Source organism: Mustela erminea, chromosome 2, assembly GCF_009829155.1.
Source record: "Mustela erminea isolate mMusErm1 chromosome 2, mMusErm1.Pri, whole genome shotgun sequence".
NCBI lineage: Eukaryota > Metazoa > Chordata > Mammalia > Carnivora > Mustelidae > Mustela > Mustela erminea.
The window spans coordinates 139,847,224-139,861,484 of NC_045615.1; the positions used below are offsets into that span (position 1 = coordinate 139,847,224).

The window sequence follows — 14,261 nt, forward strand, 5'->3', positions numbered from 1 at the left end:
CATACCCAGTTTGCTGCCTAGTTGACTGGTAAGTGGCTGTCCCTGAGATGTGGAAACCCAGAAGAGAAGCAGGTTGAGGAATAAATGTACTGAGTTAAGTTAAGACACCGGTTTTTGTTTTGTTTTTAATGGTGGCAAAATATGTAAAATTTACCATCTTAACCATTTTTTAAGTGCACAGTTCAGTAAAGTATTTGCACAACATTGTACGACCAATCTCCAGAATTTTCATCTTGCAAAACTGAAACTTTATATCCTTTATACAACAACTCCCCATTTCCCCTTCCCACTGGTTGGCTTTTTCACTTAGAATAATATCAGCAAGATTTGCCTAACATATGTGTCAGAATTTTCTTCCTTTTTAAGGCTGAGTTATATTCCGTTGTATATATCATTTTGTGTACCACATTTTCTTTATCCAGTCATCTGTCAATGGACGTTTGGAATGCTTTCACATTTTGTCTATTGTGAATAGTGCTGCTGGTTACATGGGTATACAAATAACTCTTTGAGACCTTGCTTTCAGTTTTGTTAGATATGTACCCAGAAGCAGAATTGCTAGATCATATAGTAATTCTAGTTTTAATTTTTTGAGGACCCTCTGTTTTCCATAGCTGCTGTACCATTTTAGATTCCCACCAACAGGGCACAGGAGTTCTATTTTCTCTACATTTTCACCAACATTTGTTATTTTCTGTTGTTGTTTTGGTATTAGCCATCCTAACTGTGTGGGGATTAGTTGTTTTGAAGGTACTGTGGGCCATCCAGGTGGAAACATCTAGTAAGCAGTTGGATGTATGATTGTGGATTGCAGAAGAGAAGTCTGATAGTTTGGATATTATGAGCAAATGGGGGTGCTTGATATTGCTTAAAGGCAGCACAAAAAAGAAAGACAATGAGCGTGATGGACAGATATCTGAGCAACATTTCCAGGTCTGCTAAAGAAGTGAAACCAGTAAGTAGACTTATGGGGGAAACTAGTTTGAAAGAGGACAGAGTAATTGACAGTGGCAAGTGTCAGAAAAGTGAAAAATGAGATGAAATCTAAAAAAGGGGGGGAGAAAGAATATGAAATTGGGGTCAAAGAAAATAGCCTGGCCCCTAAAATTCAAGGAAGGAACAGTTTTGTGATATAAGAAGATCCAGAGCACAGCCTTGAATGTGGACTGACAAAAGTGGAGTAAATTGAGGTTGCTGAATAATTAGATTCTAGAAGGTCAAAATATATCACGCAAGCAGGATATGCAAGTTGCTCATGATGCCAAGTGGTAGAGAAAAAGGAAGATTGTGCATCAGACTCCAACATTATCTCTGTGAATGAGGGGACCTGAAGAGGAAAAGGTAGAAGTAGTAAATGAAGGTGCTAAGTACTGGCAAGGAGGAGGATATTTACAGGAAAGTGGAACCATAATGGTTCAGGGGGGGCCCACATGAACCAGGGATGTGACAATGCTGCCTCCCCGCTCTACAGTAGAATAGGGTGAAGGGAAATGGTGGGCATCTGGTATAGAAAGAGTAGGAGAAGTGCTGCCCTTGGAAGGAAGTTAGATTTCAGCTTCAGTGAATGAGTAAAGACATCCTTCTGCTAAAACTATTGAGAATATTAGACGTGTATATAAAATAGGCACCAAGAGGTAAATGTAGAGTTGGGATGTAGGCCTGAAGACACGGGGAGGGAATAAGCACAGAGAATGTGAGGGAATGATACTAAAAGTGTCGACAAAGAGTGACTAAGAATGAGGAGATGTGGAAGACCCTGGAAGGTTGTGTATTGCGTGACCAGTGAAACCAGGCCACATGGAACCCCAGGGCTACCAGATCATGAAGGGACTCATAGGTCACATGGTAGGAAGTCTGAGTTTTACTTTATGTGTAACAGGAAGCCACTGAAATGTTTGTGTTACTTGAAAGGCAGTGAGGCAGTAGAAATGGAAGGAATTAGACAGATTTGGGATATATTTTATAGGGAGAAGAACTATGAGCCTGGCTAGTAGGCTTTCTTAGGTGTGAGAGGGACTCAAAAAGGAAAGAGAGGAATCAAGGGTCACTCTTTGGGTTTTGGCTGGAACAATGTTGGATGATGGTAATTGATACTAAGAGGGAGTGTGGGAGGGGGATAGGACAGGTTTGAGAGGGCAGTTCACAAGTTCTGTTTGGGGATAAATTTCCCATGCCTATTAAATATCCAAGGGAGGTATCAGTGAAGCATTGGAGTAAGCGCAAGGAAAAGTTGAGACTGCAGATGGAAAGCCGGGAGTCATTGACTGTCAATGACACATATCACATAGGTGGTATTAAAAGTCATGGGATTAGGGGTGTCTGGCTGGTACAGTCTCTTAAGCACCCAGCTCTTGATTTCAGCTCAGGTTGTGATCTCAGGGTCTTTTTTTTTTTTTTTTTAAGATTGTATTTATTTATTTGACAGACAGAGATCACAAGCAGGAAGAACAACAGGGGGTGGGTGGATGAAGCAGAGTCCCTGCTGAGCAGACAGCCCAATGTGGGGCTTGATCCCAGGACCCTGGGATCATGACCTGAGCCAAAGGCAGAGGCTTTAACCCACTGAGCCACCTAGGTACCCCACTGATCTCAGGGTCTTAAGATGGAGCCCCATGAGGAGATTGTGTCAGGATACAGGCACAGTAGGGAGTCTGCCTGAGATTCTCTCCTTCTCTGCTGGTCCCTCCCTCTGCTCATGTGCTCCTTCTCTCTCTCTCTCTCTCCCAAATAAATAAGTTAATCTTTAAAAAAAAAGTCATGGGACTGGATGAAATGACTCTGGCAGACAGGTTAGAGAGAAGAGAGAAGAGAATCCAGGAAAAACCCATTCCTTGCTGTCAGACATTATGGTGGGGTCAAATGGATTTCTGCTGAAATTGCTTGCTTAAGATAATCAGATTTACCTTATTCCAATGTGATTTGTACTTCTTTGCTCAAAATAAATAACAATTATTTCCTATTCCTCATAAAATCAAGCACATCTCCCTTCACCTAATTTCTAAGTCCTTCACATTCAATATTTGGCTTAAGGATTTACTTGAGCACTTATCTGGTGACTACAGGAATAAATTTGTTCTCACCCTTAAAGAAAGTGCAGTTTATGTGATAGTGTGCATGCAAGTAGATGACACAATTTTCTAGAATGAACTAGGAATATAAGATTTTGTATTAAAATATATCAGAATGTAGAGGAAGATGGATAATTGGGGCTTAATTCCCCGTTGAAGTATCTAGAAAGGAAGGAAAACTCTACATTCAGGTCATTCAATGGACGAAAGGCCTAAACCATAGCATAGCACCATTTTGCCTCTAATATGTTAAATGCTTTGACATTTGAAACCTCATTTAGCTTTGTTATCCTTCCAGGAAGCAGGTGTAATATGTTATTTTAACATATCAATTTACTGATGAAGAAACTGAAGAACATTGAGATTTAAGTGGCATAACTAAAGTTGTCAGGAAAGAACATAGTTGGGCCAAATGCCACATTCATGCAAAACACATTTATGAGTACTCACTATCTATTAGCCACTGACAAGGCACTTTTATTTGATGTTCACGTCTTGCCATCATTTTAATCATCACCTATTAAGCAACCCCTTTCGGTACTTCCCGGAGATAGATACATTAAAATTGATGCCTTGTTTTTGGTTTTGTCTTTTTTTTTTTTTTTTTTAAGATTTTGTTTGCTTATTTGACAGAGAGAGACACAGCAAGAGAGGGAACACAAGCCTGGGGAGTGGGAGAGAGAAGCAGGTAGCCCACTGAGCAGAGAGCCCGGTGCAGGGCTCCATCCCAGGACCCTGGGATTGTGACCTAAGCCTAAAGCAGAGGCTTAACAACTGAGCCACACAGGCGCCTCTGCCTTTTTTTTTTTTTTTTTTTTGGGCTGAGAACCAACAAACCGCGCACGCACGTGCATACACACACACTGATAAAATGGAAAACTAATAAATACAGTCAGAATCTATGGAATATTATAGTTTTATAAGTTCATAAGTTTATATAATATCTTCAAACTATCTATCTTTGAATTCTTCCCTGGTGAATAGAGAGAAAAATACATCTTTAACTAAGGAAGTTTATCCAGGCAAAGAACTCAGTTTAAAAGCAAGGAAGGAAGAGGCCTTTTCAGAGTGGTTATTAGTGATTTATGGGCTTCTCTGCTTGTGAAAATCTTTATTTTCAAAGCTTAGCTGCAATGCTACCTCCACCATAAAGGTGATTCTGATGCTTCAGTAAATATTCATCAACTCTTCCGTTTAAGTAGAGCCTTGAAAGACAAGCTTATTTTGGGCAGCTGAACGGAGCAAGATGATTCTCAGCAGAAGGCAATTGTCTCTTCCGCGAAACCACCAAAGTTCATTATAGACTCATGCATTAAGAAATAGACAGGACTATGAGCTTGCGTTATGATACTGTGAAGCAGAATGTGAAATCTTCATTCCATTACTGTCAGTACAGGCCAAGATCTACTGCGTGTTAGGTACCATATCACAAATAAGTGACATATAAGAAGATGCCCTGTTTGAAAGAGGACTTCATCTAGTGAAATGTCCTAGGGAAACAGATACATAGTCAAATAATCACTAGAGGATGTGATGGGCACAGGCCATAGAAGCAACAGGGTATTAAAGAGTATACTACCCTACCCACCTTCCAATCACGCTGACCTCTCCTATATCCTCTTTCTCACTTCTTCCACCTCAGTTCATTTGGGGTTCCTTGAATGCACCAAGTATGTTTCTGCCTTAGGGCCTCTGCACTTCCTATTCTTTCTGTCTGATAGGGCTTCACCCAGAAATCTACGATGGCTTACTTCTTTTCTCCATTTAGCTCTCTACCCTTAGATCACCTTATTAGAATAGTTTTCCCCTGACCTCTTGATATGAAATTGCACCTAATCCCTATTTATCATTCTTTCCTAGGTCCCCCCATCCTACTCTTATTTATAATCCTTATCACAGCTTGGCATGCTGTACATTTATATGTTTATTTTCTGCCTTTCCTCATTAGAGTGAAAGTTTCACAAGAGGAAGGACTTTGATTTACTCACTGCTGAATCTACATAGCTTAGAAGAGCCCCTGGCACATGGTAGACTCTTCATAAATATTTATAGAACAAAGAAATGGAAGGAGATAAAATGGAATTCAGGAAAGATTTCACAATGTTGGCCATACCTTATTAGAGTTTCGAACTATGCAAAGGATTATCCTAATCAGGTAAGTGAGACTGGGCCTAGCAATTGAATCTTCAAAGGAAGGCGGTAGTGGGTGGGTGGGGGATTAAAACCACAGGATTTGTTTAAATAATGGGAGATGATGTGCCATTTTGGGGATGTAAACATTTCCTTTGTGTTTCTATTAAAGCATATCCACCTTTTACTCTTATAGGGGAGTGAATTAAGACCCTTTGGATTTTCTCAATAAAGTGAGAGCTCTTCAGGGGCAAGGACTATGCTTTACTCCTATCTTTACTTTCTGGGTTCTTAAACAGCAGATATTTAATAATTGTTATATGAAGAACAATATTTAGTGACTGGACAGCAAGTAAACCCATTGATTGATTTGTAAACTAGAATGAATTTCTCTCTGTTGAAAAGTGAGAGTCCTGTTTGAAAACTTTTGGACCAAAAGAAACTTTAGAGATCATCAAATTCAGCTTTTCCATTTTAAGGATGAGAAAAGTGAAGCAAAGAGACGTTAATTACCTGAAGTCATGCAACTAGGTAGTTGCAGTTAAGAACTAGAACACCAATTTTGACCCATCTATCGTCTTCTCCCTGAAAATTGTGTTCAAAAGTAGCCTGAAAATGTGGCATTATCTACTAAAATAAAAACTGCACATACTTTATGGTCTTGGAGAAATACTTGTACAGACCTGCAAGAAGTCATTTACAAGGTTATTCATTGTAGTGTTTTGGTTTTTTGGTTAAAGTGAAAAGTTGAAAGCAATCTAAATGTACATCACTAGGGAAATAACCATCTTCATTTTGTGATAGCCATGCTATAAGAATATTGAGAAGCATTTAAAAATGAATATAGTTTAAATATATTAACATGGAAAGGCTCTCCAAAACACTGTTAAAAAAAAAAAAAAAGCAATCCGCAGAATGATATACAGTATTGTACCCTTTAAGACTCTTTAATCTCAAGTTCTTTCACCAAAAGCACATAAAGTAAATGTATAGATTATCTGAGGATTCACACCAAACAGCCAACAAGGGATACTTCTGCAAGGGAGGGTAGTGGATGAGGGGGTCTTCGACCTTAACTGTAATGTTTTATTTTACCAAAGAGAATGCACTTTTCATTAGCTTGACTTTCGTTTGCCCTTAACATTGAATTTTCAACAAAGTAGGCACGAATTATGCTTTCTCTAATGAGAAACGGGAGCGATGAGGTAACAATTCTGTATTAAGGCTGACACAACCCATGAAGAACGAAAACAAGAGGTTTCATAAGATTAAAAAACAGAAAAACAGTTGAGAAAGAGAGCATCAGGGGGATGAGGAAACAATGGTGCACTGGCCAGCAAAGGCAATAGGATTATTAGAGGAAAGGTTGGGGGAGGGGAACCCTTGCCGACTCAGGACGCCGCCACGGGAGAAAACCACGCTAAAAAGGCAAAGCGGGCTTCCACGGGGGCGGAGCCAACTACAGCGCGCAAGCGCAACCGGGCCCAGGTGGACGGCGCCGCGGAAGCGAAGCCTCCTAAAGACGCCGCGGCGCTTGGCTGCTCCTGCGCGTGCGCAGGCGGAGCGCCGCTGGAGCCGTCTTGTTTGCAGCCTCCAGCGCCGCGGCCGCCTTTCTGGGATTTGAGTCTCGCGGTTTCTTCGTTCGCTCGCCAGCGGGTTCGCGCCCCTCTCGCGCCCCTGGGCAGCGAGGCTGGGAAGGGGTTGGAGGGGGCTGTTGATCGCCGCCTTTAAGTTGTGCTCGGGGCGGCCATGTCGGCCGGCGAGGTCGAGCGCCTAGTGTCGGAGCTGAGCGGCGGGACCGGAGGGGATGAGGAGGAAGAGTGGCTCTATGGCGGTACGGAACTTCCTGTCCCTTCTCTCACTCCCGGGTTCTCTCAGGCCTTCCCTCGCGGCCCGCAAACGGCCGGCGTCCCGGGCCCCTCACGCCGCCGCTGGGGCCTCTCGTACGGAGCCTCCTCCGGCCTGACTTAGGCCGAGCGAGGCGTGCGCGTTCCCCGGCCTCCCCTCGGCCTCCCCTTCCGCGCAGCCCGCGCCCCCACCGCGCAGTCACCCGGGGGCGGTCGGGGTGGGCGCGGGGCCGGGTCCCCGCCTCGCCCTCCTCCCCGCGAGGGCTTCCCGGCCGCCTGGTCTCCGCGCTCTTTCCCCTACTGATTACCTCCATTCTGAGCTCTGTTGGTGTGTCTCTTCTTGCCCCTTGGCTGTAGGATGCCCTCCCCGTCCTTTTCTTTCAGAAACAGTCTTTCTGTAATAATAGCTAAATAAAGTTGATGCTGTAAAACTAACGTCTTGTTTCTTGATGGTCAGTTTGTATGGAATGCACCTGCAAGGGTACCTCCTTGTCTGAAAGTCGTGCTTTAAAAATAATTAATTAAGAGAGAGAGAGAGAAAGAGATGGAATACATTATGGCCCATAAAGAAAACCCCGAATGTCTCCTGTATTAAGGTGAAGTTTTTCATTTTTAAGAGAGTGCTCTTTAACCCACATCATTAAAAGTATTTCATGTCCCTTAGCCTTAGAGTTTTCAGTTATTTCGTATGTATCTTTTTTTTCCCCAAAATAAGTTCAGGGCACTTTGTACTTCCCTCTTGAAAGGGACTTGATATCTGGTTTTTAACTTTTCATTAAGTCACAGTCTCTTCTTGTCTGTTAATGATAACAAGATTTGAAAGTTAACATGTGTTCCTTGCCTAAAATGTATATTCTTTAGTGTAGTAAATGTGCACGTTTGGGCATCATGCAGCTCCTTGATGCTGTGACTTTGACAAACTTTGATTTTGACAGACTTGTAAAATTCATTACTTTTGGTGGAAAGATTTAACATTAGTCATGTTCTTTGAAATGTAAATGTGTAGGGTTTCCTTAACAAAGATCTAGAAATAGTTGATGCCTCTTAAATTAAGCTTAATTTTATACAAGTAAAGTCTGATTTTTTTTTCATAAAAGACATATTTTGTTAAGTTATTATAAGGTGATCTAACTTTGGATGTGCTTATAGGCCCATGGGACGTGCATGTGCACAGTGATTTGGCAAAGGACCTAGGTTAGTGCTTGTGATGATCACTTCAGATTTTCATAATACTGGTTTCTTTAATAGTGGTTTGTTTGTTAATTTTATTTATTTATTTATGTATTTTTCTTGGTAGATGAAAATGAAGTTGAAAGGCCAGAAGAAGAAAATGCCAGGTTAGTGGAATTTGTTGTTGATATTTATACAGATTGTATGATACAGTGGTTCTTCAACAAATTGTCAGAATTATTTCATTGTAATCATTAGCTTGAATACAGCATATTGACTGAAGGTTCAAAGACATTGAATCCTTTAGAGTTGATTTCTATTTCAGGACCTAATCAGTTCTGTTTATTTGCTAGTAGCTTAGGGGACAGAGTTTTTGAAGTAAGGGTTTGAACACTCTTCACTATTAAGTAACTTTGTACTCTTAAGTGAGCATAGTAGTGGAGTATCAACATAACCATTAGACTAATAAAAAAATTTCAAAAAAAAATTTTTGGTTAAAAGAATCCTTTAAATAACTTTTTGCAATTTATTAGTAAGGTGGTAGTGCACTTTGGTTATAATGTCAATATTTTGTATTTAAATTCAAAGTGGAATTAATGAATGTGTTACAAGATTGATTCCTTTTGTTAGACTGCTAGAAAGATTGGAGTTTCATTTACAGAACATGTAAACAGCTTAAAACATCTAGATTTCAGAATAACTCACACAGACGAGTACAGAGATATGCTGACATTACTCATCAAATCTACTATCAATGACTTAAAGTCACCTAATGGGGAAGGGGTGGTTAAAAAAAGATCTTTTAAAGAATATTTGGGTTTAGAAAGTAGAGGAAGTATCACTCTGCATCCATCAGAATAGGATGGCTATCATCAAAAAGAAAGTAACAGGTGTTTGGTGAAGATATGCAGAAGTTAGAACTCTCATACACTGATGGTAGAATTGGGAAAAGGTGCAGCTGTTTTAGAAAACAGTTAGTCAGAAGGTTAAACATAGTTACTATATGACCCAGGAATTTCACTTCTACAGATATGCCTTGGAAAATTGATACATATTCACAGAAAAACTTATACATGAATATTCCTAGCAGCATTGTTTATCATAGCCAAAAAAATGGAAATAAAAGTCCATCAAATGTTGAATGGATAGATAAAATATGGTATATCCATATCATGGAATACTATGTGGCAGTAAAAAAGAAATGAAGTATTGATATCTGTTACAATGTGTGTGAACCTTGAAAACATTATGCTAAGCTGAAGAAGCCAGTTCCAAAGAACTGAATATTGTATGGTTTAATTACAATAAATATACAGAACAGGTAAATCTGTAGAGACAGAGTGGTTGCCAGGACTGAGGTCACGGGAAAATGGGGAGTGATTACTGATACATACAAGGTTTCTTATTCAGGTGATGAAAATGTCCTGAAGTTAGGCACTTGTAATGGTTGCACTATTCTGTATATTCTATAAATGTGAAAAGCCATTCAGTTGAATGTTTCAGATTGGCGGGTTTTGTGGTATATGAAATCTACGTCAAAGCTGGTAGGGGTATACCTGAGAGATACTGTGGGATCAGTTCCACAGCAATAAAGTGAGTCAAATGAATTGGTTTCCAGGTGCATATCAAAGTTTTTATAGTGGAATCTCTTAAGTGTGATAGTATTATGTTGACAAAACAATGTATCTACCTTAATTAAAAAGTATTTTCACACTAAAAAAAAATCCTAACCATTGTCTGAGCTTTCAGCAAGTCCTGTTTTTGCTGATTACAGGGTCTTGCTTTGAAATTGAACACTGCCGATGATCAGGGTGGTCGTTGCTGAAGGTTGGGGTGGCAATTTCTTATAAGACAACAGTGAAGTTTGCCACATTCATTGACTCTTCCTTTTACGAACAGTTGATTTCTCTGTAGCAATGATGCTGTTTGATAGCATTTTACTCACAGTAGACCCTCCTTCCGAAATGAAGTTAGTCCTCCCAAACTCTGCTGCTGTTTTTTCAACTAAGTTTAGGTAATATTCTGAATCCTTCTTTGGCCATTTCAACAGTCTTCACCGCATCTTTACCAAGAGTAGGTTCCATGTCAAGAAACCACTTTTTTTTTTTTGCTCACCCAGGAGAGGCAACCCCTCATCTGTTCTAGTTTTATCATGAGCCTGCAACAATGCAGTCCCGTCTTCAGGCTCCACTTCTCATTCTAGTTCTCTTGTTATTTCCACCACACCTGCACTTCCTTCCTCTGCTGAAGTCTGGAACCCCTGAAGTCCTCCATGAGGTTTGGAATCCACTTCTTCCAAACTCCTGTTCATGTGGCTATTTGGATCTTTTTCCATGAATCATGAATGTTTAATGGCATCTCGAATGATGAAGATGATGAATCCTTTCCAGAAGGTTTTCAACTTACTTTGCCCAGATCCATCAGAGGAATCACTCTGTCTGTGGCAGCTGTAGTCCTATGAAATGTTTTTCTTCAGTAGTAAGACTTGAAAGTCTAAATGAGTCCTTGATCCATGGGCTCCAGAATGGATATTTTGTTATGAGGCGTGAAAACATTAATCTTATTACTGTATGTCTCAACAGAGAGAGAGCTCTTAGGTGACCGGGTGCATTGTGGATGGGCAATAATATTTGAAAAGGAATCCTTTTTTCTGAGCAGTAGACTCATCGGTGGGCTTGAAATGTTCAGTAAACCATGTTGTCAACAGATGTGCTGTCGTCAGGCTTTGTTGTTCCATTTCTACAGCACAGGCAGAGTGGAGTTAGGTTAATTCTTAAGGGCCCTAGGACTTTCAGAATGGTGAGCATTTGCTTGAGCTTAAAGTCACCAGCTGCATTAGCCCCTCACCAGAGAGTCAGCCTCTCCTTTGAAACTTTGAAGCCAGGCCTTGACTTCTTTCCAGCTGTGGAAGTCTGCAATGGCATCTCCTTCCAACAGAAGGCTGTTTTGTCTCCATGAAAATCTGCTGTTTAGTGTGGCCACCTTTATGAATTCCCTTAGCTGGGTTTTCTGGGGAACTTACTACAGCTTCTCCATCAGCACGTGCTGCTTCACCCTGCACTTTGTGTTCTGGAGATGGCTTCTTTCCTCAGACCTCGTGCATCAGCCTCTAATGGCTTCACACTATTTTTCTAAGGCTAACTCACCTCTGTCAGCCTTCATAGAATTGAAGAGGATTATAAGGGCCTTGCTCTGGATTAGCCTTTGGCCTAAGGGAATATAATATGGGGGCTGATTCACTCTTCTCTCCAGACCACTCAGACTTTCTCTGTATTAGCAGTAAGGTGTTTTTACTTTCTTGCCATTGACGTGTTCGCTATAGTTTAGCACTTTTAATCTTCTCTAAGAACTTTTCTCTGCATTTACACATTTGCCAACTGGTGCCAGCCTTCAACATGCCTTCCTCCCTAAACTTAAAGTGAGAGGCATGTGGACTCTTACCCTTGAACTCTTAGACCCTTAGAGTGTTATAAATTGAACTAATTTCAATATTGTGCTTCAGGGACTAGGGAGCCTGAGAAGAGGGAGACAGACAGGTGATGGTTGGTCAGTAGAGCAGTCAGTACACACACAGTATTTAGTGATTAAGTTCACCATCTTAAATGGTTGCGATTCATAGCTACCAGAACAAGTACAATAGTAACATCAAGCAGATCGCCGTAACAAATACAATATTGAAAAAGTTTGAAATATTGCAAGAATTACCAAAATGTGACAGAGACACAAAGTGAGCAAACACTATTGGAAAAATGGCACTGATAGGTGATATGCTGTTATCACAAACTTCAATTTGAAAAACTTCGCTGGGAAGTATAATAGAGCAAAGCATGACAACGTGAGGTATGTCTGCATTTTTAAAAAAGTAAATGGAGGGAAGATGTGAGACATGGAAATAGAATTAACATAAGGGATGCTGAAAGGGATTCTTCTTCACTTAAAAATATCCCCAAATTTGGAAGTTTTTTTTCACTCATTGCTATCTTGTGAAATTTTATCATTAAAATCGGTGTATCCAACCCAGTTCCTAACCCTATTCTTACTCACAAAGTTGTAATTTGTGTAGCTTATAGTTATAAAAGTCGTTACAATTTTTTCATACCCTGTTTTTTAAATTGTCAAGAATCAATGTTAAATGCAGTTTTTTTGTGAGCTAATCTATTCCCCTCATTTTGTTGGTATAAGTTCTTGGTTGTAATTCTTAAGGCTTACTTTCTGATTGCACATTGTTTAATTTTTCTATATTCAGCTTGTTTAAATGTATTGGAGGGAAGTCTTCTATCTTCTCTGAGTATTACTGTCAAATGTCTTTGTATTTTTTACTAAAATTTTATTTGAAGAGCTTATAAGTTTATCTTATCCTATGGAAAATTTCAACCCATAAAACTTAATTTTTCTAGGGAAAGCTTATAATTTTTTGTTTCTAGCATTTTAATGGTGATAGGGAATTAAAACTTAGAAAGTACTGGGGAAGGAATGTTCACCAAACCTGTGTTCTAGTATTTAGCTTGGTACATCATCACCTTGCCCTAACTGAGCAGAGTCCTTGCTATGAGAGTTCTCCCCAGCTTTTTGGTGTCTGGTTCATTGTTAAAACATCTTAACCATTGCATTATGCTGTCTCCAATTTTGTCATGTTTTATTTGTCCAAGTTTTGGCTAAATATACTGTTGTGTGGCAAACTGAACTTGTTTCTGGCTACCTAGAAACTTAATTAAGCAGGGGCTAAGTTTATTAAAGAATTATAGTTGTATATTTGTTTTCTTGGGTCAAGAAGTATCACAAGTAAAATAGCATTTAAATTTTCAGGTTTTTTTTTTAATAAGTACATATTAAGGTTTTTTTTGTTTTTGTTTTTGTTTTTAAAGATTTTATTTGAGAGAGAGAGAAAGAGAGAGCATGACGGGGAGAGGGTCAGAAGGAGAAGCAGACTCCTTGCCGAGCAGGGAGCCATTGTGGCACTTGATCCTAGGATTTCAGGATCATGACTTGGGCTGAAGGCAGTTGCTTCATCAACTGAACCACCCAGGCGCCCAATTAAGTTTTCAGTTTTTCATCCTTCATTTTTGCTTTACATGAGGATTGTATTGTAAAATACCATGTAGGGATTAAATTCATGTATATAAAAACTGCTTGGCACAAAGTAGGGTGTAGAAGAGATAAGCAGAAATCTAATGAAAAGATGTTTGAACTATATAAAGATCTGGAGGTTTTTCGTAGAAAACCTACTAAATATGAGTTAGTTGCTTTGTCCTTGGGTTTTTTTACTATAAAGTGAGGTTAATGGCTAGTTGCCACTATAGAAATCATACTTATTAAAATATAAGAAGCCAGTTACACTACAGTACTACAAGTTTTATTTGGTAATTAATGACCATATGCTTGAGTCTCATGAGAAAAGAGGGGTTTATTATTTTATATCAGTTTTGCTTTAATATGGCAAATTCAGGTATTGATTGGCCTTCAAAAAGTAATTTGTTTTTTAATGCATCAAAATTAGGCCTGGAGCTACTAATTGGCATCAAATGGAAAGGCAGTCTTATGTGAAGATAAACTTCTTTTAAATCTTAAAATGTATCTTTTATGAAATAACGTATATCCAATAGTTAGGCTAAATAAAATTAAGTGTGATGCATATTTTTAAAATAATAAGAAAACTTGAATTATAGACCATTGTCAGATTTGCAATTTGACATCATTTGGCAGTTCTATTCTACTTTGAATGTTGAATATGGGTGTTATGCAAAGCAGTAGGAATAGCAGAATAGCACACAAAGTTTTTGCCATCCTTTTTCTTTTCCAGTGGAGACAGTAATTTTAGTAAACTATCAGAGCTTTTAAAAAATACTAGTATACTCTGTCTGTACTTCTGGAAAGTAATACCAGACTTGTGCGCTTATTTCTGTTGTTTGTAGTGCTAATCCTCCATCTGGAATTGAAGACGAAACTGCTGAAAATGGCGTGCCGAAACCGGTAACATAAGGCTTTGAAATTTAGTTACTTCTCTGTTTAAAGTCTTTATAGTAGTTTCCCCTTCACTTAGGAAGAA

At 39.4% G+C, this 14,261-nt stretch overlaps 1 protein-coding gene across 25 annotated transcripts in view; it reads left to right on the forward strand.

The window, feature by feature from the left end:
- The first annotated feature begins 6,700 nt into the window (after positions 1–6,700).
- The window catches only part of FIP1L1 (factor interacting with PAPOLA and CPSF1), a 75,406-nt gene continuing 67,845 nt past the window's right edge, over positions 6,701–14,261 (forward strand). For 11 of the 25 annotated variants that reach the window (XM_032334308.1, XM_032334310.1, XM_032334323.1 and 8 more), the window contains exons 1-3: positions 6,702–7,032; positions 8,343–8,382; positions 14,128–14,185. In XM_032334308.1, the coding sequence (XP_032190199.1) occupies positions 6,948–7,032; positions 8,343–8,382; positions 14,128–14,185 (183 nt within the window). In that variant the 5' untranslated portion in view covers positions 6,702–6,947. Of the gene's footprint in view, positions 7,033–8,194; positions 8,240–8,342; positions 8,383–14,127; positions 14,186–14,261 lie in introns of all 25 variants that reach the window. The other 14 variants (XM_032334304.1, XM_032334307.1, XM_032334313.1 and 11 more) reach the window with 4 other exon arrangements.